Genomic DNA, 26,457 nt, shown 5'->3' on the forward strand with positions numbered 1-26,457 from the left:
CCCTCCCGCCCCACCTCCTCGCCGCCCTCCCCGCGGCCGGGACCCAGGCTCCGCCCCTCCCCTCCCCCTCTTCCTTATCTCTTTTTCTAACCTTTTGCATTTTTTTTTAGTCTCATTTCCTGTCGGGTTTTGCATTCCCCTCCCCCCTTCCAGCCTGTGACACACTTTCTCTCCTTTTTTCTCTCTTTTGCCTCCTTTGGCCTCCGGACTGCTGCCCGTGTGGCGCGCGGCCCCCTACCGGCCCTGCAGCCCCTGGGTCGGCTGCGCCCCTCGGACGGTCCGGGCGGTGGGGACCGAGGGCCGCGGCCCCGGGGGGAAGACGGCGGCCTGCGCGGAGCCTGAGCGGCCCAGGTAGGCGCGGCGGACGCGGGGGTGGGGACACGGGGGACGGCGGGGGCGCGCTGGGGCGGCGCGGTCGTGCGGAGGGGGGACGCGGGGGGCCCGGGGTCCTCGGCGGGCGGCGCGGAGTCGCGGCGCCGTGCGGGGGTCAGGAGGGGCTCGCTCTTCTGGTCCAGCGCTACCAGACCGCCATCCCTCTCTCACCATCTCTTTCCCCCTTTCCCCTCTGGCTCCATCTCTATCTCCCTCTCCCCGCCTGCGTTTGGAGAACGTTATCTCCACTTTCCATCTCCCTGTATCCCGCCTCCGAGTTCCTCTCGGACCGTCTGTCTCTGGGTGGCCCCGCCTGGCAAAGTCCCCAGCCCCTCAGAGAAGAAAGGGATGAAAGGGGGGGCGGGCCCGGCAGGGCGCCCCTCGGTGCCCCTGCCCCAGAAGGAGGAAAAGAACATTTCTAAGACCTGAAAGGACAGGAAGTTTCCAGACCACAGCCGGGCCTGACGCGGAGGCTCCCGAGAAGGTGGAGCCCCTGGGAGGGGAGGGGACGAGAGGGGAGGGCAGAGGGAAGGACAGCCCCTCCCACGGGGAGAGTGTGGAACCAGGAGGGGCCCAGGTTCCCCGCAAAGCCAGGATGAGGTCCTAGTGGCCTCGTGCCTGAAGTCCCCACCCCCGTGACACTGACCCGCCCCCCCCAGCACACTGCCCAGGCTGGAAGGGCCCCCCGTGGTCTCCTGAACTTTCGGCACAGGGAAGGGAGAGGGCTTCTCTGTCCCTTCAGAGTTCAGAGCACAGTTGGAGGGGCCCCAGGGAGACAGTTATGGTGCAGGGAGCAGGGCCTGCTTGACGGGGCGTGTGTCGGAGCTCCCAGCTTCCTGGCACCTGGTCTGGAGAGTGTCTGCAGAGGACCAGCCCCACAAACCTGGTCCTGTGGACCAAACCCATCTGTGCCCAGCCTGCCCCCAAACCTTTGATTTGTGGTAGGAAAGAATTTCTCCTGACAAAGTGTAAAAGGCTGCCAGCTTCCCAAGGAAGGAAAGAAACGATGGTCCATCACTGGACGATTATTGGGTGCCTCCTCTGTGGTTATTGGGTGCCGGAAGTCCCGAGCCGTAGGTTAATGCGAGGACAGGAATTTAGCTACAGTGTTCCACTTCTGTCCTTGCCCTGAGTCTCCACCTCTCTCTAAGCCCCTGGCAGCTGTAAAGAAATGATGGTCCCCGCTGTGGGCCGGGGCTGGTCAGAGGGCAAAGGGAGCCTGGGACTGACTCAGCCTCCTCACATCCCAGCAAAATGGTTTGGATGGCTGTGCATTTCAGTAGCACCCATATCAAAAAGGAAGTCTGTTAGTCCCACCAGCCCGTACAGTCCTGACTCTGTGTACAAATGTTCCTTTGTGTGATTTTTTTTTTAAATTGTGGTAAAATACACATGACATAAAATTTACATCTTAACCACTTTTAAGTGTACAGTTCAGGGGTATTAAGTACATTCACATTGGTGTACAACCATCTCCACCATCCATCTCCAGAACTTTCCATCCTCCCGAACTGAAACTCTGTCGTCATTAAACAACTCCCCATCCCCTTCTCCAGCCCCTAGAAACCACCCTTCTACTTTCTGTCTCTATGAATTTGACTCCTCTAGGACCCCATGTAAGTGGCATCCTGCAGTATTTGTTCTTCTGTGTCTGGCTTATGTCACTGAGCATGATCTCCTCAAGGTTCACCCATGTTGTAGCAGGCGTCAGAATTTCCTTCCTTTTTAAGGCTGAATAATATTCCATTGTGTGGACGGACCACAGTTTGTTTATCCATTAATCCTTTATGTGATCTTTTATTTTTCATTTTTTTAAGATTTAATTTTATTTATTTTTGGCTGTGTTGGGTTTTCGTTGCAGTGCGCGGGCTTCTCCTTGCGGTGGCTTCTCTTGTTGCGGAGCCTGGACTCTAAGCCTGCTGGCTTCAGTAGTTGTGGCTCACGGGCTCTAGAGCGCAGGCTCAGTAGTTGTGGCTCGCAGTTCTAGAGTGCAGGCTCAGCAGTTGTGGCGTGCGGGCTTAGTTGCTCCACGACATGTGGGATCCTCCCGGACCAGGGCTCGAACCTGTGTCCCCTGCATTGGCAGGCGGATTCTTATCCACTGCACCACCAGGGAAGTCCCTATGTGATCTTTTAAAATGACTTGTAAACCTAACTCTTCTTCTAAAGGTGGTGGCCCTTGTTTGAATCACTCAGTGGGCACTGTCTGGGTGACACTGTACCAGGTACCGTCGGGGACACACAGAAGGAACGAGAGACCCAGACATCCTCCTCTAAATAGTTCAGGCCCTACAGTCGTGTTGCCACGACCAGAGGGTGGCAGAGACTCAAACTAGAGGAAAGGATTGAGGGCAGGAAGGATGGCGGGAGGCGAGTGTGGGCGATGGTGGGACTCAGAGAGTCCAGCAGTCAGTGGAAGGTTCCAGGCTGAGACTGTGCTGGTGGGGCAACATCCCAACTAACTTCTCCACTTTCCGACGTGCGTTTCTCCACCTTTCCAGTGGAAACCTTGCGGTGCCTGGTTTGCTGATGATAGCACTTCATGCGTGAAGGGCCAGATCGAGTCCCAGTGCTCAGGTGATTATGGTGAAAAGGGACACCAGATGCTGATAAACAGAGCTCCTCCCAGGAGTTTAAAACTGCCTTCCGTCCTCTCTTGCTTTGTCCCCACACTTGGCCTTGGAGACAGTGAGTGCGTCCTGGTAATCGGGACGATGGTGAAGTCCCGCGAGGGCCGGAATGCCCAGATGACCACCCCGACGCAGAGTGTGACCAGATCTGTGAAACTTGGGTTAAAAGAGGTCAGATCAAGGGGGAAAGGCCTCAGGAGGTCCACGGTCCGCCTTCTGGGTCGGAGGCTGAGGCGGGGGGTGGGAAGGAGCTTCGGGCTATGGCCCAGAACGCGGCTTCCCGTCGTGACTGCCCACCTGGGCCGGCCTGTCATCCCTTCAGCTCTCTGGGAGTCATCTCTCCCCAGTGAAATCAGGATATTAATACTGATTCTTTTCAGTCTTGTCAGTTACACGAAGCATGAAATGAGCAAACTCGAGATGTGCTATACTCTTCCCCTTGCTGTTACTCCTGAGATCCGGGGAGGATAAGAGGATGGATGCTCGGGTCCGGACCTGGGGCTGGAGTGCGGCTTTCCCCACCCCGCGCCGAGTGGACTTCCTTTCTTAGTGTCCTGCTCTGCAGTCCTGATCTTCCAGGGCAGCCGAGAGGATTGAAGGAAATCTACCCTGTAGACGTACTGCATTATCCAGGAGGTCTGGAGCATTTTGATTGATTTAAATACGGGAACAGAAAGAAAAGGAAAAGAGGACTATCAAGGAAGCCCCTTAAAACCGCTTTTCTGCTAAAGGAAAATGAGACTGGCAGATTCCCAGGTGCCAGCCTCGTCACCCGTGCCACGGCGCATGGGAAGAACACGGCTTGTGCGCTTCACACGCAAGGAACACGCCCCATACACCTTCCCCCAAAGTCTCCTTGAGCAGCTCCTGCTTGTGGGTCGATGGTTTTAATGGGGTGACTGTTTCCAGGGGGGTGACCTTTTTGGTTGTGTTTTGTTCAGGGCTCTGAGAATATAACGGTCGCTGTCAGATTGGTGCAATGGGCCAGTGCCGCGGGGTAATGAAGGGTCCCCGCTCCTGCCTCTGGCAACAACGCTCTGTCTTCGCTGGTCGAGTCCCGCAGTCAAGCTCCCCAGGCTCATGTCTTATGTCACAGTCCTCTGGTCCTCCCAGCTCCTCACAAGTGGGTGAGCCGGAGCAAGGGCTCCATCCTCCCCGGGTGGTTTCTGTGTCAGGGGTGTAACCTTCCTTCTCACCCCAAATCCAACTCTGGAATGTACGTCCTCATACTCGAGTGTGGCGGTGACAGAGCGGCGCCCCAGGCTCTGTCCACATACTTCACAAATCCTGCAGGTACCACAGCAACACCTGTCACACTCTGCTTTGTACAGTCAGCGCCATCCCCCGGTGCTGGACCCGTCCACTGAGAGGCAGGCTCCTCCAAGTGGAAAGATCTACGGACCTGGAGCCAGGCAGAAAGGGCGTCTGCCCCGGCTCTGCCGCGTACTAGCTGCGTGACCTCGGGAAAGTCACCGGTGGCTCTGAGCCTCAATGGCCACGTGTGTAAAATGAAAGCACCACCCCTACATTAACATAGACCAAAGTGTTTCCAAATGAGAGTGCTCTGCTTTTAAAGGTACTTCTGACTCGGTTATTTTGGACAGAGTTGGGGGTAGGAGGTAGAGTAGAGTGACGAATTCGATGCAAAACTGAATTTATCTGAGAGAGCTATTTCCTTAGTTTACAGAGAACTCTCAGAGGAAATCAGGGAGGTGCAGGAATCGGCACACTTCTTCTCTAGAGGTCCAGATAGTAAATACCTGAGGCTCTGAGAGCCAGAAGGTCCCTGTGGAAACGGCTCTGCTCTGTTCTTGCCATGTGGCCGGATCTGGCCAGTGGGGCAGGATGGGCAGTGCAGGGGTGGGCCCTCCACTGCAGTTGCTGACTCCAGAATTAGAGAACTCGACCCAAGAGAAAAATGCTTAAAGGATGTGAACAAGCAGAATATGAACAGACCAGTCAATTTACAATGAACGAATGCGAAGTAATACAACAGAGAGATGCCTTTTTTCCACTGTCAGACTGGCAGAGATCAAAACACTTGATAAAACGTTGTATTGGCGAGAGAAACGGGAAGCAGGTAGTCTAATACGCTGTGGATTTGACAATATGTACCAGCATAAGTGAATCAACCCAAGAATTCCACTTCTAAGAATTATCTCACAGGCAGACTTGTCCATCTTTCTGTGCACGCTGATGTTAACGGTAGCATTGTTTTTAATGGGAATAAACTTGAAACCACAAAAATGCTCCTCGAAAGCAAGATCCCTCCATCGAGTGGAATTCTGTGAGGCCTTTACTGAGACAGGGGCATAGAGGGAGTTTCTGGAAGAAAGCACTAGCATGTGTAAGAAACTGCTCTAGTCGGACGTCTGGGGAATGGTGGCTGGGTGGACGAAGGGGAAAATTCTAGTATTCTTTTTTTTTTTTAACATCTTTATTGGAGTATAATTGCTTTACAATGGTGTGTTAGTTTCTGCTTTATAACAAAGTGAATCAGTTATACATATACATATGTCCCCATATCTCTTCCCTCTTGCATCTCCCTCCCCATCCCACCCCTCTAGGTAGTCACAAAGCACGGAGCTGACCTCCCTGTGCTATGCGGCTGCTTCCCGCTAGCTATCTGTTTTACGTTTGGTAGTGTATATATGTCCATGCCACTCTCTCACTTTGTCCCAGCTTACCCTTCCCCCTCCCTGTGTCCTCAAGTCCATTCTCTCTAGGAGGTCTGCGTCTTTATTCCCGTCTTGCCCCTAGGTCCTTCATGACAATTTTTTCTTTGTTTGTTTGTTTAGATTCCATATATGTGTTAGCATACAGTATTTGTCTTTCTCTTTCTGACTTACTTCACTCTGTAAGACAGTCTCTAGGTCCATCCACCTCACTGCAAATAACTCAGTTTCGTTCCTTTTTATGGCTGAGTAATATTCCATTGTATATATGTGCCACATCTTCTTTATCCATTCATCTGTTGATGGGCACTTCGGTTGCTTCCATGTCCTGGCTATTGTAAATAGAGCTGCAATGAACATTTTGGTACATGACTCTTCTTGAATTATGGTTTTCTCAGGGTATATGCCCAGTAGTGGGATTGCTGGGTCATATGGTAGTTTTTAGTTTTTTAAGTTTTTTTAGTTTTTTAAGGAACGTCCATACTGTTCTCCATAGTGGCTGTACCAATTTACATTCCCACCAGCAATGCAAGAGTGTTCCCTTTTCTCCATACCCTCTCCAGCATTTATTGTTTCTAGATTTTTTGAGGATGGCCATTCTGACTGGTGTGACATGATATCTCATTGTAGTTTTGATTTGCATTTCTCTAATGATTAATGATGTTGAGCATTCTTTCATGTGTCTGTTGGCAGTCTGTATATCTTCTTTGGAGAAATGTCTATTTAGGTCTTCTGCCCATTTTTTGATTGGGTTGTTTGTTTTTTTAATATTGAGCTGCCTGAGCTGCTTGTAAATTTTGGAGATTAATCCTTTGTCACTTGCTTCATTTGCAAATATTTTCTCCCATTCTGAGGGTTGTCTTTTCGTCTTGTTTATGGTTTCCTTTGCTGTGCAAAAGCTTTGCAGTTTCATTAGGTCCCATTTGTTTATTTTTGTTTTTACTTCCATTTCTCTAGGAGGTGGATCAAAAAGGATCTTGCTGTGATTTATGTCATAGAGTGTTCTGCCTATGTTTTCCTCTAAGAGTTCGATGGTGTCTGGCCTTATATTTAGGTCTTTAATCCATTTTGAGTTTATTTTTGTGTATGGTGTTAGGGAGTGTTCTCATTTCATTCTGTTACATGTAGCTGTCCAGTTTTCCCAGCACCACTTATTGAAGAGGCTGTCTTTTCTCTTGTATATTCTTGCCTCTTTTATCAAAGATAAGGTGACCATATGTGCGTGGGTTTATCTCTGGGCTTTCTATCCTGTTCCATTGACCTATATTTCTGTACCATACTGTCTTGATTACTGTAGCTTGGTAGTATAGTCTGAAGTCAGGGAGCCTGATTCCTCCAGCTCCATTTTTCTTTCTCAAGATTGCTTTGGCTATTCGGGATCTTTTGTGTTTCCATATAAATTGTGAAAGTTTTTGTTCTAGTTCTGTGAAAAATGCCATTGGTAGTTTGATAGGGGTTGCATTGAATCTGTAGATTGCTTTGGGTAGTAGAGTTATTTTCACAATGTTGATTCTTCCAATCCAAGAACATGGTATATCTCTCCATCTATTTGTATCATCTTTAATTTCTTTCACCAGTGTCTTGTAATTTTCTGCATACAGGTCTTTTGTCTCCTTAGGTAGGTTTATTCCTAGATATTTTATTCTTTTTGTTGCAATGGTAAATGGGAGTGTTTTCTTAATTTCACTTTCAGATTTTTCATCATTAGTGTATAGGAATGCAAGAGATTTCTGTGCATTAATTTTGTATCCTGCAACGTTTCCAAATTCATTGATTAGCTCTAGCAGTTTTCTGGTAGCATCTTTAGGATTCTCTATGTATAGTATCATGTCATCTGCAAACAGTGACAGCTTTACTTCTTTCCCAATTTGGATTCCTTTTTTTTCTTTTTCTTCTCTGATTGCTGTGACTAAAACTTCCAAAACTATGTTGAATAATAGTGGTGAGAGTGGGCAACCTTGTCTTGTTCCTGATCTTAGTGGAAACGGTTTCAGTTTTTCACCATTGAGGACAATGTTGGCTGTGGGTTTGTCCCATGTGGCCTTTATTATGTTGAGGAAAGTTCCCTCTATGCCTACTTTCTGGAGGGTTTTTATCATAAATGGGTGTTGAATTTTGTTGAAAGCTTTCTCTGCATCTGTTGAGATGACCATATGGTTTTTCTCCTTCAGTTTGTCAATATGGTGTATCACTTGATTGATTTGCATATATTGAAGAATCCTTGCATTCCTGGAATAAACTCCACTTGATCATGGTGTATGATCCTTTTAATGTGCTGTTGGATTCTGTTTGCTAGTATTTTGTTGAGGATTTTTGCATCTATGTTCATCAGTGATATTGGCCTGTAGTTTTCTTTCTTTGTCATATCCTTGTCTGGTTTTGGTATCAGGGTGATGGTGGCCTCGTAGAACGAGTTTGGGAGTGTTCCTCCCTCTGCTATATTTTGTAAGAGTTTGAGAAGGATAGGTGTTAGCTCTTCTCTAAATGTTTGATAGAATTGGCCTGTAAAGCCATCTGGTCCTGGGCTTTTGTTTGTTGGAAGATTTTTTTTGTTTGTTTTTTTTTTTGCTTGTCAAATAACCCTTTATTATTTTTCTTTGCAGTTCTTAACTAGCTGGACATTCCACTGCACCACTGTTGATGTCATCTATGATGTCGTGAGGGTGGCGGCCATCAACATTGCAGCCCATAGACTGGGCGGTCCCCAGGATCTCTTTAATGGTTCCAGAGAGTTCTCTAGCTAAAGATCGATGCCGCATCTGTCGGGCAATGCTGACAATCTCATCAAAAGTGATGTTTCCACTGTGCTTAATGTTTTTCTGCTTCTTTCTGTCTCTTGGCGGTTCCTTGAGGGCTCTGATGATTAGGGCAGAGGCAGAAGATACCACCTCAATCTGGGCCTGTCGGTTCTGAATGGTCAGTTTCACTGTAATCCTCAGACCCTTCCAATCACCAGTTGCCTTGGCGATGTCATCACCAACTTTTTTTGGAGACGGACCCAGGGGGCCGATCTTGGGGGCCAGGGCAGACGTGGCACCGACTTCCCCACCGGTGCACCTCAGGTACACGACTTTGATTTCGTTGGGGTCGAACTTAGGCGGCATGGTGGAGGCGGCTGGTGTCGGATGAACCCGGATTCGGGACGACAGAAGAGAGTTGCACCTTAGCCTCCTCCGAGCCGAAAACCGAAAGACCGGAAGATGGGGCACTTGCGCGGGTTAGTCTGTTGGAAGATTTTTAATCACAGTTTCAATTTCAGTGCTTGTGATTGGTCTGTTTATATTTTCTATTTCTTCCTGGTTCAGTCTCGGAAAGTTGTGCATTTCTAAGAATTTGTCCATTTCTTCCAGGTTGTCCGTTTTATTGGCATATAGCTGCTTGTAGTAATCTCTCATGATCCTTTGTATTTCTGCAGTGTCAGTTGTTACTTCTCCTTTTTCATTTCTAATTCTATTGATTTGAGTCTTCTCCTCTAGCATTCATTTTGTGTCCTTTTCTTTTGTTTGTTTTTTAACCCTGAGCAACTGTTATCATTCTGATTAAGAAAACAAGAAGGGAAAGCCAGGTTCAGAAGAGAACAGCAAGGGTGGTCCCCATGAACTGCTGTCCTGATTCCCAACCTGCTGGGTTGCAGGAAGAGAGTTCCTCTTGCAGTGACTTCTGATTTCAGCTGTGTCCCAGTAAGAGAAATCACAGGGCCTCCGCGCTCCTGTGGAAAGGCAAAACTGATTGGTTAAAAAAAAAAAAAAGGATTTGTTTTAAATTAAGGCATAGCACACACACACAGTATCCGTCCCAAATCTGAAGTGCGCGATGGGGGCGGTTTCACACCCACCCACGTCGCCGATCATCCAGCTCGAGACACGGGTCCTTTCCGGGCCTCGAGGGGGGAGGGGTCTCATGCTCCTTCCCGGTTGCTAAGCCCCCCACCCCTTTTGCCTGTCCTTGAATGTCACATAAATGGCATCACAGGGAGCGCGCTCTTGTGTCTCCAGCTCGATTCATCCATGTGTGTCGCAGTCACTGGGGTTTGTTCCTTGCCGTATAGCGTTGCACTGTGAGCGTTTACCGCAGTTTGTGTATCCCTCCTACCGCCGATGAACGTGCGCGTGTGTGGAGTTTGGGACTATTGTGAGAGCTGCTGTGAACACTCTCAGAGAAGCCTTGGTTGGCGATGACCCACTTTTTTTTAATCTGAGGGCAAACAGAAACCTTGTGCCAACATTACTGGAGGTTTAGCCAATGGTTATTTCAGTGGAAGAATGCTGATACGAAGTAAAACTGCCTTTTATTGACATTACTGCTCCGTTCCCTGCCTCTGAGTAAGGATTCGGTCATTCACTGAACTTTTCTAAGAAGAAATGGCCTTTTTAAAAAGGGATTCGAGTGTAGCCGGTTCGGGGGATGTGGGGGAGTGTGCGGTTGAATAATAATGATACCTTGCACTTCTCTCCGAGTCTCCTGGCTTCAGTTCTCAGATGCTTTTCAAAATCAACTTGTGAAGCTCCGTGGCGCCTGGGGAGCTGAGGCCACAGGCATGGCCGGTTTGCGGGTGGGAGGCAGAGACGCGTGGCGATTTCCAGTTCCTTTGGGAGTTCTCCAGCCTCAAAAATCGTGTCTCCTGGACTCTTAGAGGAGGTTCTTTCACGGGGCCCTGGAGACGCAGGCGTTCTGAGTTCGGGGAGGTTTTAGGCTGTAAAGGAAAGTGGCCCTAGGAAGGAGAGGGTGGTTTCCTATAACTGCTCCGAGCAGGGGAGACCACCCGACTACAGCAGAGCAGAGAGGGCTGTCGCCAAGGAATGGGTCAATCTCCTGCCCCCTCAGTTTTGTACAGAAATTCTGTGTAATGCTGTATCTTTCTTAACTGGTTAAAACATGTGCTTTTGAAACCCAGCCATTTATGTCGGACTACCTGGGCCCAAGAGGCTCCCCTGCCCTAAACTGACGACCGTCCTTCGTCCGTCCACCCACCAGCCGCCCCCGGCCTCTCCGGGCCCCTGGCCTCCTCCTCCACCCGCCTGGTCCTGCCTCCACGCAGGCACCAGAACCACCTTGTCCATGCAGAGGTGCTTCTGTAGCGGTTGTCTCCTTCTTCTCCAGGATCATCAACTTTTTTCCTTCTCTCCAAGGATCATTCCGACCAGAGTACAAATATGCTGCAGTTCCCCCCATCTTTAAAGAAAAAGCCCAAACCTGCCTTGATTCCATATTCCCTTGTAGCTGTCACTGCCTTGCTGTGTACCCCTCTTCTGTTAGTCTGTCAGGGCTGCTGTAACAGAGTACTGCAGACCGGGGAGCGGTGGGGGGGGAAGGGGGGTTAAGCGATGGAAGTTTATTCTCCCAGTTCTGGAGGCTGGAAGTACGAGATCAAGGTGTGGGCAGGGCTGGTGTCCCCTGAGGCTTCCCTCCGTGGCTTGCAGGCGGCCGCCTTCTAGCTGTGTCCTCACGTGGTCAGCCCGCTGTCTGCATGCACCCCTGATGTCTCTCTGTGTGTCCAACCTCCTCTTCTTACAAGGACACCAGCCCCACTGGATCAGGGCTCACCCTAACGGTCTCACCTTAACTCAGTCACTCCTTAAAGGCTTTGTCTCCAACTACAGGTAGTGGGGCTAGGGCTTCAGCATGTGAATTTGGGGGGATGCAACTCAGCCGTCACACCTTTACAGATGGTCTCTTTGAAAGCGTTGTCTACACTGTCCCCATTTCCTGTCCCCGCATTCTGTCCTGGACCCACTTCAGTCAGACTTCTGCCCCCCGAGTCCCCAAGTCCAGGTCCACTCTTAGCCCTCGGGGGCATTAGCTCAGTCTATCTACCTCTCCTCCTCGGAATGTGGCGTGGGTTCCCTCTCTTGGTTTCTCCCACCTTCCCGGCCACTCCTTCCTAGTCTCTCTTTTCTGATTCTTCTGTGTCCCCTGACCTCTGAGGTCAAAGGGCCTCGGAGCCCTCTGCACTCCTTCTTGGGTGGTCTCCCTCTGCACTCCTTCTGCACTCCTCTGCACTCCTTCCTGGATGGTCTCATCTAGTCTCACAGCCTCAAAGCCGTCTCTGTACTCTTGACTCCCAAGTTTATACCTCCTGCCAGGCCTCCCCTCCTGAACTGTGCACTTCAGTAGCCAGTGGTCTTGACTGCCTAGACATGGAGTTGATCCAAAACCAAACTCCTGATTTTCCCATCCCTAAGTGCTCGCTTCCATCCTGCCAGGTGCTCAGGCTTTGAAACCTTGGGGTGGTCTGTGATTCCTCGCTTAGAAATAGGAATGTGTCCACTTGCTCAGCACAGAAAACCCAAGTGCTCTGGCTCGGTCACGAAGGATGTCACTCCCATGCCTCGTTAGTGCATCGTTCAGGGGACTTGTACCCCTAACAGATGGGGCACAGCATGACGTGCTGGAGAGAACCTGGGGAAGGCAGGGGTGAGATTCGGGTTCTGGGTCACTAACCCATTGGGCCGTCTTGGCCAAGTTCTTTCTCTGCTCTGGGCTCAGTTTCCTCGTATGTGAAGTGAGGCAGGAGCCGGGGCCGGGGATGGCAAATGGGTTTCACCTTGAGGGCCAGCTCCGCGGAAGAGAGTTCTGTGATCGATTGCCCACGTCTGCTGTGGGTGTGAAACTGACAATTGGAGCCCGGGTGCCCCCCATTAGTCACCCTTGCCCTGGCGCCTCACCACCAAGAACCCTTCAAGCTTTAAAAATCTGTGATCGCGCCCCGACCTTGAGCAAATCACTTCACTGTCCCAAGATTTTGTTTCTTCGCAAGCGAGGTGGAGATAAATCCCTGCCTTCCTACCACGCAGAATTGCTCTGAGGAGCGTGCGAGATAGTGGGTGAAAAATGCTTGGAAAATAGCAGGACGGTATATAAATGCAAGGTTTCATTGTTACTAACTGACCTCCCTGGTCATGATTTGTGTTAGTCATGCCTTCCTCTGAGCCGTCGTCTAGGGCCGGGCAAGAAGCCTTTGCTTTCGTTTTTGCCCCTGCCCCCCACCTCGGGCAAGAGAGTGCCATTTGGATTTGCTGGTGACGATGAGAAAGGGGATTAGCATGAATGTGGGGTGTGCAGGTGATCTTTCTGTGCTTGGAAGATCTCAGCATCTTTCACAGCCCCCGGGGCAGGTGAAACCAGGAAGCCTTCTCCAGAGCCTTTCAGCTACTCAGCACCATCTTACCCTCCCACCGTCACCCCGCCACCTTGTGACACTTCTGCACAACAGGTGGGGAAAAAATCTTCCCAAAGTAAATTTTTGTCTCCCTCAGGGGTTCCTCTGTATTATCCAAATGTCGGGAATTAAATTAATTCTCCGGTTGGGCAGTTGGGAGCGGTGCGTCTGCCCTGAGCGCTGCTGAGCGCAGCTCTGGCTAATTTCTGGAGCCGGCACCTGCCCTGCAGCCTGTGGGAATCCAGGGGAGATACCCAGGTAGAGCTATTTTTGTTACCTGATGAAAAAAGCATCCCTTCCCTCAATCTACAATTCTCCCCTCTTTCACCTTGAATGTTGTTAATGCCCCTCTTTTCTGCCAAAATCCCAAAGAGAGTCTGTTTGCAGCTTCCTGTGTGCATGAACTTTTCCCAGAGACCCAGGGGAGCGATCTGTCCTCACATTACTTGGCGTAAGCAAAGCTTTGGGGCATTTCTTATTGCCGGTGGTGTATTCTGAGTTGGTTTCTTTGCTCAGGCTCTTATTTATTGGCGAGTGCGTCTCGTTTCCTTCTTCCCTCCTGCAGCCTTTGTCGTGAACAGTGTTCGGCGCGGTGTGAAATGAGAAGCATTAAGAACTCTTCTAAGGCATAAAGGTTTGTTTTTCTTTTTTCTTTTTTTATTTTTAAGTGTTAGAAGAATAAAGGACTTGAGTTTCCTGTAGGACTGGAAACAGTGAATCAGATTTTTGTTTTGCTTAAAACCTGAAAATCTCAGGCAGCAGTTGAGAGTCTCTGGACAGAGCTGAGTGCTGTGTTTGGGGGTTTAGGGTGATGTCCCTTCCCCATGGGCCATTCTACGGGAGAGGCGGTGGCCACCCACGGAGACTGATTTGAGAGGGACCAGAAAGGCTACCTGAGTCACAGAGCTGCCCGAGACAGAGTGGGCACTGACACTTCCTGCCCTGCCTTTTCTGCTCCGTGAGGCGTTTCGGTGATTCAGTGCCTGGTGTTATCCACAGACTGATGGGTGCAATGAGCGTGAGCTCTCCCTCTCCCAGCAGGCGACCTTGGACAAGTCTCTGAAGTCATTGGTGAAATGGGGATAAGACAGCACCCTTCCCACAGGAAGTTAGATGAGACACCACCTCCCAAGTGCCACGAGGCAGGCAGGACATCCAGGGAGGCACGGCTGGGACAGGTGCGTGCTCGTGATACAGGATGCCCTGGAGAAAGTTCAGAAGGGCCCCTGACAAACCTGTAATCTAGCATGAGCCATTTGCTTACATCCCTTGCCTGATCCCCGTTCGTTAACATCCCTTACTACCATTATCCTTTTATTCATCCCTTAACGAGTACCCAGTACCTGCCACTCCCGGGCACTCCGCTAGGTGCCAGGGATAAAAAGATGTAAGGGCGGGGTCCTCACCCCAATAAGCCTGTACTCAGATGAGGAGATAGTCAGTTGCAAGATAAAGGAGGCAGGCGTTGAAGACGGGTGTGAGAGAGAGGGGCACCCGGGTCTGCCCAGGGAGACAGAGACCCCCAGGCCCGATAGAAGCTGAAATGAGACTCGGAAAATAACGAGGCTTTTGCCAGGCAGAGACGCGGGAAGGGCCCTCTAAGTAGAGAAACCGCACGTGCCCAGCCATGGAGGTGTGGTGAGTGTCAGTGTTGTCAAAAAGACGGGAAGATGTGGGGACGGGGGAGGAGGGGCCCCCAAGAGCCCCCGGATGACTTGCCGAGGGGGCAGGTGCTCTCCTGTGGGCGACCACCAGATACTGGCGCGACTGAGCCGTGACCGCGCGCCAGGATGGATGTGCAGGTTTGAAAGGTCACACACAGCGGTGCGGAGAACAGATGGGAGACTGGGGGCAAGAGGCACGGAGGGCCCCCTCTGATGGGACGTGGGCCAGGATGAGCTGTGTCTTTAAGTAAACTTTAAGTAACATTCATGCAGGAGGCGTGCACACATCCTACGTGTGCAGCACGACGGATTTTCGCGAAGTGAACACACGGTGTCCCCAGCACCCAGATCAGGAACCAGAATGGGACCAGCTGAAAAATAATATTTTAATGAAAAACAAGAATGGCTTTTCATAGCGTAGTAATTTTTAGTATAAGTCTGTCCCAAATACTGCACGGGACATTCACGTTCTTCAGAATGCTTGGTTATTCAAGATGCAAATCTGACCGAGCGCCCTGTATGTTATCTGATTACCCTGGATGCATCCACATTGTTGCGGGTGGCAGTAGTTCCTTCATGTTTTTATTGCCAGCGAGAATCTGTTTTATGACTGTTGCACATGTTATCGAGACTCCCGCTGATGGATAACTGAGTTGTTTCCAGTTTGAGGACATTATGAACGAGGCTGCTCTGAGCACTCTTGCACTTACCTTTCGGAGACACGGGCTTGTATTTCCACCCAAGAGTGGACCTGCTGGATCTTAGAGGATGTTTATATTCGGCTCTAATAAATACCACCAAATAGTCTTCCAAGAACGTTGTTGCAAACTACACCCCATCAGCAGTGGAAGAGCGTTCCAGTTGCTCTACAGCTTTCCTCACACGGCACTGTCTGTCTCTTCATTTAGCCATTCCAGTGGGTGTGCGGTCAAAACAAAGCGTTGTGCGGTTTTAATTTGCGTTTCACTTGTGGCTGAGCCGACTGCCTTTTCATGTATTGATCGGCCATTTTGGCCGTCCTCCTCTGTGAAGTGTCTGTCAGAGTTCTGCCCACTTTTCTGTCGTCATGTCTTTTTCTTATTCAATTGGAGTAGTTCTTCATATATGAGGAGTCCTTTGTCAGATAAATGTATTGCAGATATCTTCCTTCAGTTTAGAGCTTGCCCTTTTGCTCTCTTATTAGAGTCTGCTGATGAACAGAAGTTTTTAATTTTAATGTAGTCCAGCTCGTGTGGGTTTTTCCATCATGGTTCACTCTTTTTTGAGTCCTGTTTAAGAAAGATATGCCTTATTAGTTTATCCAGTTTCATTACTTTTTTTTTTTTCTTTTCAGTACGCGGGCCTCTCACTGTTGTGGCCTCTCCCGTTGCGGAGCACAGGCTCCAGACGTGCAGGCTCAGCGGCCATGACTCACGGGCCCAGCCGCTCCGCGGCATGTGGGATCTTCCCGGACCGGGGCACAAACCCATGTCCCCTGCATCGGCAGGCGGACTCTCAACCACTGTGCCACCAGGGAAGACCCCATTACATTTTTTAATGTGGCTCCTTAAAAATTAAAATTATATGTGTGGTTCAAAAAAACAAAAAAGAAAGAAAGATATGCCTACCCCAAAGTGTGTGTTTCCTCCTAAAAGATTAATTGTTTCATCTTTCACATTTAGATCTATAATCCATCTAGAATGGATTTTTCCTTTAATAAAGGATAACGTACGTACAGTAAAACACACCCATTTTAAGTACACAGTCCAGTGAATTTTGATAAGAGTATGTACACATGTAACCACAACCACAGGCAAGATGTAAACGATGTCCATCACCCCATAAAGTTGCTTTATGTCCTTCTGCTTCTCAGAGTGCAGTCCATGGACCAGCAGCATCGGCCTAACCTGAGAGCTGGTTAGAAATGCAGACTCTCGGGCCCCACCCCAGGCCGGCCGAATTAGAATCTGCATTTTAACAAAATTCCTAGGTACTTTGTATGCACTTTAAAGTTTGGAGACAATCTGAGTTCCTTTGAAGAAAGGTGACAAGAAAAAAATGCTTTTTCTATTGTTATTAATGACATCGCCTGAAGCAAGGCAAGGTAAATGATAGATTATTGAGTTTGGGGAAAAAATGAAAGAGAAGAGAAAGACAAAGTTGGAAAGAAATTTTGAAGTCATTCCAGGAGCACCCTCTATTCCCTGGACCACTTCCTCTCCTGGAGACCTGGCCCCGCTGATGTCCTGCAAAGCTGAAGGACAAGATTTGCCATTGGGGAGGCTTGGGCTCCTGGAGCAGTGCTTCCTGGTCTGTGCCCTGGACCAGCATGGAGAAAGCCATCCTAATGACCAAGTCCAGAAGGACCATAATTTTGGGTTTGTTGTTGTTGTTTTTTTTTTACTTTTCTTTTTTTTTTAAGTTTAATTTTTATCTTCATGTAATATATGTACTGCTTTAAAATATCAAATACTTCCACATGGCTTATAATAAAAGAGAGCAGTTCTCCAGCCCACCCCTCCCCCACTCCTCTGACATTTTAATCACCTACTTTTTGGATGACCCCTTATCCCTCACACCCGGAGTCCGGTTTTCCAGTGAGTAAACGTTCCTTCTGCCAGAGCTGGGGAGAGAATCTGGGGCGTTAACTGCCCCCTTTTACATATCTTCAGCCGATCCTCCTGGTGTTAATCCCACCCTGGTTGTCCACCTTCTGTGGTCCAAGGTACCTCTATTTTCTGGGCTTTTCTGGGATTCTGCACAGAGCAGATTGGCTTTTGTTCCTTCCAGCTCTTCTACCAGTAGAGAAGAGAAGGTTTTCTCCTTCTCTACTCACATTAGACATTTCTACATTATAAATTAAATTTCCTTTTTAAAAAATCAAACAAAAGAATATATACATATATTATAAAAAATACTAACAAAAAGGCTTCATATTTCAGTCTGTGGAAATTATTTTTGTGAGTGGTTTGAAATCCAGTTAAATGTGTTAATAAATTAAATTTATTTCCGTAAGGGCTATCCCAGCCCCATCCCTTCCCCTCTGACCTGCGGTGGCGAGTTCCTCATGCATTATATCCCTGGCTCTAAGTCTGAGCTCACAATTCTGTTCCTTAGATCTCTTTGTCTTTTGCCAAAAAAAAATACCAGGCTGTCTTTTTCCCCCTTTGTCTTCTGCCTTCTCAGGTTTCAAATGAGCATTTCATGTTCCCATTTTACCTCTCCCAGCATATCCATTGTACTTCTTGTTAAGTTGTTGTTAGTGGTTGCCCTGTAGTTAAGAAAATACATTTTTAACTAATCCACGTCCCCCTTGAAATGACACTGGATGGTTTCACATGTAGAGCAGGCGCCTTATAATCCGGTGTTCCCAGTTCCTCCCTCCCGACCCTCTGAGATTGTTGTCCATCATTTCACTCAGCATCCACTATCAGTTACGTGATACGTTGTTACTGTGATTACTTTAAAGAACAGTAATCTTGGGCTTCCTTGGTGGCGCAGTGGTTGAGGGTCCGCCTGCCGATGCAGCGGACACGGGTTCGTGCCCCGGTCCGGGAAGATCCCACGTGCCGCGGAGTGGCTGGGCCCGTGAGCCATGGCCGCTGAGCCTGCGCGTCCGGAGCCTGTGCTCCGCAACGGGAGAGGCCACGACAGTGAGACGCCTGCGTACCGCAAAAAAAAAAAAAAAAAAAAAAAAACAGTAATCTTGTAGATCAATTAAGAATAAGGAAATCCCTGGCAGTCCAGTGGTTAGGACTCGATGCTTTCACTGCCGTGGCCAGGGTTCCATCCCTGGTCAGGGAACTAAGAGCCCGCAAGCCAATGGGCGGGGCCAAAAAAAGAAAAGATCTTATTTGACTTTTATTTATTCCTGCGCCAGTGCCCTTCCTTTCTTTATGTTTTTTTTTCTTTTTTTATGTTGTTTTTCTTCTGCCCGAAGATACTCTTTTAACATGTCTTGCAGGGCAAGCCTATTGGCCATAAATTTCTTCCATTTTTGTTTATCTGAGAAAGTCTTCATTTCTCCTTCACGTTTGAGGACGATTTCGCTGGAAATTGACTTCTGAGCTGGTAGCCTTTTCTCTCTTAATACTTGTGGTATTTCACTCCACTCCCTTCTTGCTTGCGTTGTTTGTGATAAGGGGTCCACTGTGATCCTTATCCTTAACTTTTCATAGGAAAGGTGTTTTTCCCCTCTCTGGCTTCTTTCAGGATTTTCTGTTCATCTTTGCATTTCTGCAATTTGGATCTAATGTGCCCAGGTGTGTTTTTCTTGTTATTTACCCTGCTTGGTAGTCTCTGAACTTCCTGCATCTGTGTGGTTTGGTTACAGATCCAGTATTCATTCAACTATTAGTAGTGTTCTTGGCCATTAGTAATTCAGCTGTTTTGCTTTCTCTCTTTTGCTTCTCCCTCTGCTCATCACATTATACTACACTTTTGACATCATCCAATAACTCTTGCTTATTCTGCCCTGTTTTCTTTTCATTCTGTTTTCTCTTTACATTTCAGTTTGCAAGTTGTATTGACCTATAGTCCAGCTCGCTGACTTTTTTCCTTGGCCACATCCAGTCTACCGACGAGCCTGTCAAAGACACTTTATTTCTGACACTGTGTTTTTGATTCTCCCTAAGAGCTTCCTTCTCTCTGCTTACGTTCCCCTTCTGCATGGTGTCCAGTTTTTCCATTAGCGCCCTCAACCTATTAATCATAGTTATTTTAAATTCTCTGTCTAGAGTAATTCCAGTATTTGTGTCATATCTGAGTCTGGTTCTGATCATTGCTTTGTTACTTCAACATGTACATGTATTTTTTCTTGGCTGTCACTTGAAAATGCTATTTTCTCTTGCCTTTTGGCATACCTTGTGCTTTCTTACTGAGAGACATACATGCTGTGTTGGGTAAGAGGAACTGAGGCAAAGAGGGCGTTAGGGCTTTCAGTGTGAGGGTATCTGTTAATCAGGCCAGGCTTTGGGCTCCGTTCGGTATTTTTTGCAGCTGTAGGTGTCAGAAGCTTCAGCTCCTCGAGTACCCCTGCTTGTGTCTCCCTTCTTGACCCTGGGCTTCCCTCTGTTCTCCTCCTTAAAGAGAGTCTGGTTTTTTCAGCTTTTGTGGCTGTAACCACCGTGATACTGGAGCCCCGTTGCTGTGGGGGGAGGGGAATGGTCTATAATCTACAACGAAATTTCAGTCCTTTCGTGGGCTGTGTTTCGGGGCTGAGGCGTTCACAAGGGGTTCTCCTGTGACGTAGTTTTCCCCTCTGCCCCCCACTCCGTCCCCAGGCACAGCATTCCCAGTCTGTCTCCTCGAAGCCTGGTCCTGTTGACTATGGTCTCTCCTCCCACTTTGGTGAGACAGGAAGGCTGGAAGGGTCCGGAGAATGGAGGAACTTCTTCACCTGGGTGGGATAAGGCTTCTGAATTGCATCTGGCCAAGTCCTCTCCCCTGGAGAAAAGGCCTTTGTTCTGACTAAGGCTCTGGGTCTACTTCACAGTGGTTCGTCTTCCCCTCCCTCTGCCAGAGACACCAGGGGGTCTTTCTGGGATCCTCGCCGTGAAAACCTGGAGGGGTTCCTGGGGGTAAACCCAAAAGAGTGTGGTGGCCCCCTAAGCCTATGTCCCCTCCAGCTTTTCCCTTTCACGCTGGTCCTCACTCAGCCTCCAGCAATTCATCAAAATCACCATTTAAGTGTTCCTTCCTGTTTATGGCTCCAGCAAATTCTTCTCCCTATAGGTAGATCTCATTTGCTGTATCCCTCTAGATGGCCCCATCTCTCGGGCTTTCAGGGTGCCATTTGTCCTGTGACCTTTGTTCTCTGATGGGTCCAAGAAAATTGTTGGTTTTCAGTTTGTCCAGCTTTTTCTTGTAAGGATGGCAATGATAGCTTTCAAGCTCTTTACATGTTGTAGCTGAAACCAGAGGTCAATACCAAGCTGTCTTCATTACTGTAAGATATTAGTTAGGGTCAGCTACACTGCGTAACAAATAGACCCCCCCAAGTATCAGGGTCTTAAAGAGCAAGAGGTATATGTATATTTTCTTATGTAAAATCAGGGTGGCTTTCAGGTCAGCAGGATAGCTCTCCTCCATGCAGTGCTTCAGGCACCCAGGCTCTTTCCATCACGTGCCCCACCATGCCTAGGCTACAGTGCTGTTTGCATCCAGGCAGCAGAAAGAATAGGGCAGAAAGGTGCACATATGGGAGGTTTAGTATGGACCTGGCCCAGAAGCAAAACACAGTACTTTTGTTCACATTGCATTGAGAAGAACTCAGTCCATGCACCCAGAGGAAAAGAGAATGGAATTTCAGGAACAGCTACCGTCCTCGCCACTTACTGCTTTACATTAGCTCTACCAGTCTACTGACCATGTTCTTTGTCAGATGTGTCTCGACTCTTTTGGTCCTTTGCTTCTCCTTATGTACTTGAGATCCAGCTTCTCGTGTTCTATTAAACACTCTGTTGGGATTTCAATTGCATTAAATTTGTAGATCAATCTAGGGGGGACTGGCATCTTTATGATAATGAGTTTTTTCATCTGCAGACTTGGTTTGTCTTCCCATTTTTAAAGATCCTCTATAATGTCTTCCAGTAAAGCTTTAAAATTTTCTCTATAAAGGTCTTGCTTAGTTTTTGTTCAACTTATTCCTAATATCTTTTGGTTTTTACTGCTATTATAAAGAATGTGAAACTTTAAAACTTTTAAAACTTTAAAACTTTGCATTTCTGTTGTTACTAATGTAGAGAAACACAGTTGATCCTTTTTATATTTAACCTTGGATTCATAACTATACTAAACTCTTTAACATGCTGATAACTAATCACTAGACTTTTTTTCATTTTTCTATGTAGATAATATCATTTGTGAATTACGCCAGTTTTTTCTTTTTTACCGTTTCTTAGATCCTTTGTTTCTTTTTCTTTTCTTCGTTTCTTTTTTTTACTGTGCTGGTTGGCATCCCCAGTAAAGCATCGAATAATAGTGGTAATTGTGAGCCTCTATGCTCTGGCCTCAATCTTGAAGGAAAAGCTTTCAAAGCTTCACCTTTGACTATTGTGTTTGCTAGAGGATTTCTGTGGATATATTTAATTAGGTAATAACGTTTATTTCCTTTCCGTTCGTAGTTCACCAATATGTTTTATCAGGAATGCATGTCAAATTTTATCAAGTGCTTTTTCTACACTTTTGTGTTTTTTTTTTTTTTACTGAAACAACTGCACAGGCACACCTTGGAGATACTGCAGGTTCGCTTCCGGACCACCTCAGTAAAGCAAGTCATATGAGGTTTTTCGTTTCCCAGTGCATATAAAAGTAAATCCTTGTTGCTTATCTCTTTTTGGACAGTAGTTCGTATCTGTTAATGCCGTACTCCAAACTTGTCCCTGCCCTCCTTCCTCTCCCCTTTGGTAGCTGTACGTTTGTTTTCTATGTCTGTGAGTTTGTTTCTGTTCTGTGTATAGATTCATTTGTGTTATCTTTTCGATTTCACATATAAGTGATATCATATAGTATTTGTCTTCCTCTGTCTGACTTACTTCACTAAGTGTAATATTCTCTATGTTCATCCATGTTGCTGCAAATGGCAATATTTCATTTTTTTAGTGGCCGAGTAATATTTCCATATCTGTTTTTCTGTTGACTAATTCTCACCTCAGGTGTATCTATTCTACTGTTTAACCATCCTTTGAGGGCTTTAAAAACCACATGACTAAGGACAATTTCAAACATACAAAATAGAGAGATTCAAATAAGGAACCCCCTCCTTTTTCCCATTGTCCAAGTTTAGTAATTATCCACACATGGCCCTTCTTCCTGTATATCTTTTTTTTTTTAATATTTATTTATTTATTTGGTCACACCAAGTCTTAGTTGTGGCAGGCAGGCTCCTTAGTTGCAGCTCCAGGGCTCCTTGGTTGTGGCATGTGAACTCTGGCAGCATGCCTGAGGGATCTAGTTCCCCAGCCAGGGACCGAACCCAGGCCTGCTACATTGGGAGCACGGAGTCTTATGCACTGCGCCACCAGGGAAGTCCCTTCCTGTATATCTTTACACCCCACCACTTCTCCCCTCGCAGGATTGCTTTAAAATTCCACATCATTTCATCTCTAACCATTTTAGGCATAAAGTTTTTAATTTCAATGGTTATAGTTTTTCATTTCTAATTCTGTTTGGTTCTTTTAGAGGTCTGCCTGTTTATTTTGAGTGGTTATTTACTTTTTATATTTTGGTTCTTTTTTTATTTATTTAAACATACTAAATATCATAATTCTGTATTTGATCAGCTTCTAATAGCTGAACTCCTTGTGTATCTGATGCTGCATTTGCTGTCCTGCTAACTACTGGTTATTGGGCTTTGTTTCATTTTATGATTTCTTTAAAATTGTGAGCTCATGTTCTTTGAAACTTTATCTCCAGGAAAATTTTGAAGTCCGATTGAGGGTTTGCTCCACCCAAAGGTGGCGTGGGTTTGTTCTGCTGATGACTGGGTGTAGTAGGAAGGGATCACTGTTTGTTTAATGGGACCACTTTATTGAACTATAAAATACATACCAAAAAATACAAATCATTAGCGAACAGCTTTTGTGACCAAGAAACAGAAAATGATCAGAACTACAGAATTCCCTCCTACCCTTTCCAGTTACTTCTTCCCCTCCAAGGTCACCGCTGTCCTGAGCATAGTTTTGCCAGTTTTCGTGTAAGTAGAATCATCCTGTCTGTGCTCTTTTTTCGTACCTGGCCTCTTTCACTTAGCGTGTGTCTGTGAGGTTCATCCAGGGTGATGCGCGAGCGGCAGGGTTCATTTTGCTCTGTTGTATCGTATTCCATTTTGGTGATCTCTTCTATGGCTGGTGAGCACGTGAGGGGTTCCCACGTGTGGGATGATGACGGTGCTTCTGCAGACTTCTTGTGCACGTGTTGTGGGAACATACCGTGACTTCCTTTCAGATTCATAGTAGGAATGGAACTAAGGGTGGTGGGCATACTTCTGCTTTAATACTCACAGTTATCCAAAATGGTCACACTAACTTCTATTTCCTCCAGCAGCACAAGAGTATGGGGTGATTTAGTTTTTTGGTTTCTTTTGGTTTTTTTTTGCGGTACGCAGGCCTCTCACTGTTGTGGCCTCTCCCGTTGCAGAGCACAGGCTCTGGACGCGCAGGCTCATGGCCATGGCTCACGGGCCCAGCCGCTCCGCGGCATGTGGGATCTTCCCGGACCGGGGCACGAACCTGCGTCCCCTGCATCGGCAGGCGGACTCTCAACCACTGCACCACCAGGGAAGCCCAGGGTGATTTAAATTAAATCCTCAGCTTGGTGCTTTTTGGCCCATGAAGTCGAGTGAACTAAGGTCCTCAAGCCACATGAAAGCTGTGGAGAGGAGACGTTCCCCTCCACTCAGCTAAGGCTGAGGCAGATGGGTTTCCTCGCTGTCTCCCTGTCTGTGGGTTGTGTAACTCATTGCTTCTCTAGGAATGCAGCCCTTGAGGGGCCCCGTGCTGTAGGCCAGCGTCTCTGGTCTGACTCCCCATTGCAGTCTGGCCCCGACTGGTTCACCTAGGCTTGGGAGAGGCCTTCGGGGCAGCCTGAGCACCTGTTCCCTCCCTAACTTCTCTGGACTTCTGCAGCCGACTCACTTGCGGCCCCTGAGGACTTCTCTTAGTGTCTTTCCAGGTCAGTTATGCACTTTAATAGATATTTTTAAGTATTTTATCTGGCATTTTAGATATATTATGGTGGAAGTGCTTTTAGACCACATAATTTTCCCCAAAATAGTGGTCCCTTTCTGCTTTCCATTTTCCAAAATTTTGCTGACATCTCTCATCTGCTGCGGTCTTCTCCATTCTCTATGACCATGTGAACATACACACCCACACCCACACACACCTTCCTTTACTGTTGAACTGGTGCATTTTCAGGAGAGAGCAGAGAGGAATGTGTATGCATTTAACTGGAAATTCAGCTAAAAGCATTTTTCTTTTTTTTTGGCCGTGCCGTGTAACATGCAAGACCTTAGTTCCCCAGCCAGGGATGGAACCCGCTCCCCCTGCAGTGGAAGCGTGGAGTCTTACCCGCTGGACACCAGGGAAGTCCTAAAAGCATTTTAAGTAATGTTTTTCTCTGTATTTACGGATAACTCTTCTCTGATTCTCCTTTCTCTTCTCAAAAGTGTGGTCATTAGACCAGCAGCTCTGATGTCTCTTGGATTCTCGTTAGAAATCCAGGCTCCTAGACCCCACCCCAGACTTTCTGAATCATTTCAAGAGCCCCAGGTGAGGGACTTCTCTGGCGGTCCAGTGGTTAAGACCCCGTGCTTCCAGTGCAGGGGGCGCATGTTCGATCCCTGGTCGGGGAACTAAGGTCCTGCATGCTGCGTGGCACGGTCAAAAAGAAAAAAATGAAAGAAAGAAAACAATAATAGGGAAGGCAAATTAAAAAGAAACTATTATATATAGAATGGATAAACAACAAGGTCCACTGTATAGTAGAGGGAATTATATTCAATTTCCTGGGATAAACCATAATGGAAAAGAATATGAAAAAGAATGTATATATGTATAACTGAAGCACTTTGCTGTACGGTAGAAATTAACACAACATTGCACGTCAACTATACGTCAATAAAATAAATGTTTAAGAAAAGAGCCCCAGGTGATTCCTCCGCGCAGTGAACTTTGAGAGGCACTTGTTGGCGCCGAGGGTCTCACCTGGGCCCCTCTCCCCTCCTGCACCTCCTCCCATCCTGGCTCCCTGCCCCTCTCCACCTTGGGTCCCTGAGAAAGCCGGGAGCTTAGGTGCAGACGTTCTCCACCTGGAAGTTAGGAGCAGCTTCCCGAGCTGACCCCGCCTGGGCAACACCAGGGCTGATCACATCCTTATTTGGGGCTGGCTCTGAACTCAGTACTGTAACACCTTCACAGCAGATACCAAGGCATACCCAGGAGAGGCAGAGATGGTGAGAAACAGCCCTTGACCTTAAGACATTCTCAGCCTGGATCTGGGAGAACATTCTGGAGAATGAGAAACAGCCCCGGAGGGCAAGAGTAGCTTCCTGCGCATTTAACGCAAATTACACGTTGTTACACTAGCCCTTTATTGTTTTGGAGTCAGACGCCTGGACTTGTCCTAAAAGCCCCAGAACTGTGTTTTCCTGGGATCTGGGATTCAGTTGAAGCTCCCAGTGTTTTGCTGGCCAAACTCAGGCCTCAGGTGATAATGTCACCCCACTGGACTCCATCCCTTGATCCAGGAGCCGCAGGGGGACCCAGGACGGCTGGGAAGAAACACGAGACAAGGTGCCGTCGAACTCCATTCGCTCATGATCTTTCTCCCCAGACGCTCTGGCCTTGCCCTCGGTGGCCTTGTTTGATCTCAAAGGCGGAGGGGCCCACCTTTCCAGAGGTCTCAGGTGATGTGAGTTGGGTCACCCCGGCCCCTCAGGTAAAACAAGACTCTGGCCGCCTGACATTCCATATCCTTCTAACACCATCCTAGTTTTACCTGTTTCTAAGAACCAGGCCTTAACGTGCCCTAACGTTACTAAGCGGAAGGCGGGCGCTCTCAGAGTTCCGTTCTCCAGGACCATTGCTTTCTCATCTGCCAGGTGGATGAGTCACCTCAGGTTCCACCGAGATTCTGTGAGTTTTGACTAATGGTGCTGTGAGAGTGGTTTGAGATTCCTGGATGCAGCCGGCCGGTGAGTCAGTGCCTAATGTTGGTATTTTAAGTAAGAGAGTCTCGATGCCCTTAATTACTTCCCTGGGCGGGCTCTAGAATCAGAGTGTGGAACCTGCTGCCCACGCAGAGTCACCTGACTCAGCCAGGTGAGGAGGGAGCTGGCCTGGGAGCCACTCCATGCCGAAGGCCCCTGAGCGGGGGGAGTGCTGTGGGCTGAATTGTGTCCCCTCCCCAGGTTCATGTTAAAGTTCTGACGGTGAGCACCTCTGGCTGTAGGTGGAGATGGCTCTTTACAGAGGTGA

At 48.0% G+C, this 26,457-nt stretch overlaps 2 protein-coding genes across 4 annotated transcripts in view; one reads left to right on the forward strand and one right to left on the reverse strand.

Annotated features, from left to right (window-relative positions):
• Positions 1-209: 209 nt before the first annotated feature.
• Positions 210-26,457, forward strand: part of CARD11 (caspase recruitment domain family member 11) — a 111,672-nt gene continuing 85,424 nt past the window's right edge. For all 3 annotated transcript variants that reach the window (XR_009522176.1, XM_060032517.1, XM_060032521.1), the window contains exon 1: positions 210-351. The gene's annotated coding sequence lies outside the window, so the exon portion shown is untranslated. The remainder of the gene's footprint in view (positions 352-26,457) is intronic.
• LOC132438909 (large ribosomal subunit protein uL11-like) lies at positions 8,243-8,886 on the reverse strand. Its single transcript, XM_060033212.2, has one exon. The coding sequence runs from the start codon at positions 8,779-8,781 to the stop codon at positions 8,284-8,286; it is 498 nt and encodes a 165-aa protein (XP_059889195.1). The 5' UTR covers positions 8,782-8,886; the 3' UTR covers positions 8,243-8,283.

This window comes from Delphinus delphis, chromosome 15 (assembly GCF_949987515.2).
Source record: "Delphinus delphis chromosome 15, mDelDel1.2, whole genome shotgun sequence".
Taxonomy (NCBI): Eukaryota; Metazoa; Chordata; class Mammalia; order Artiodactyla; family Delphinidae; genus Delphinus; species Delphinus delphis.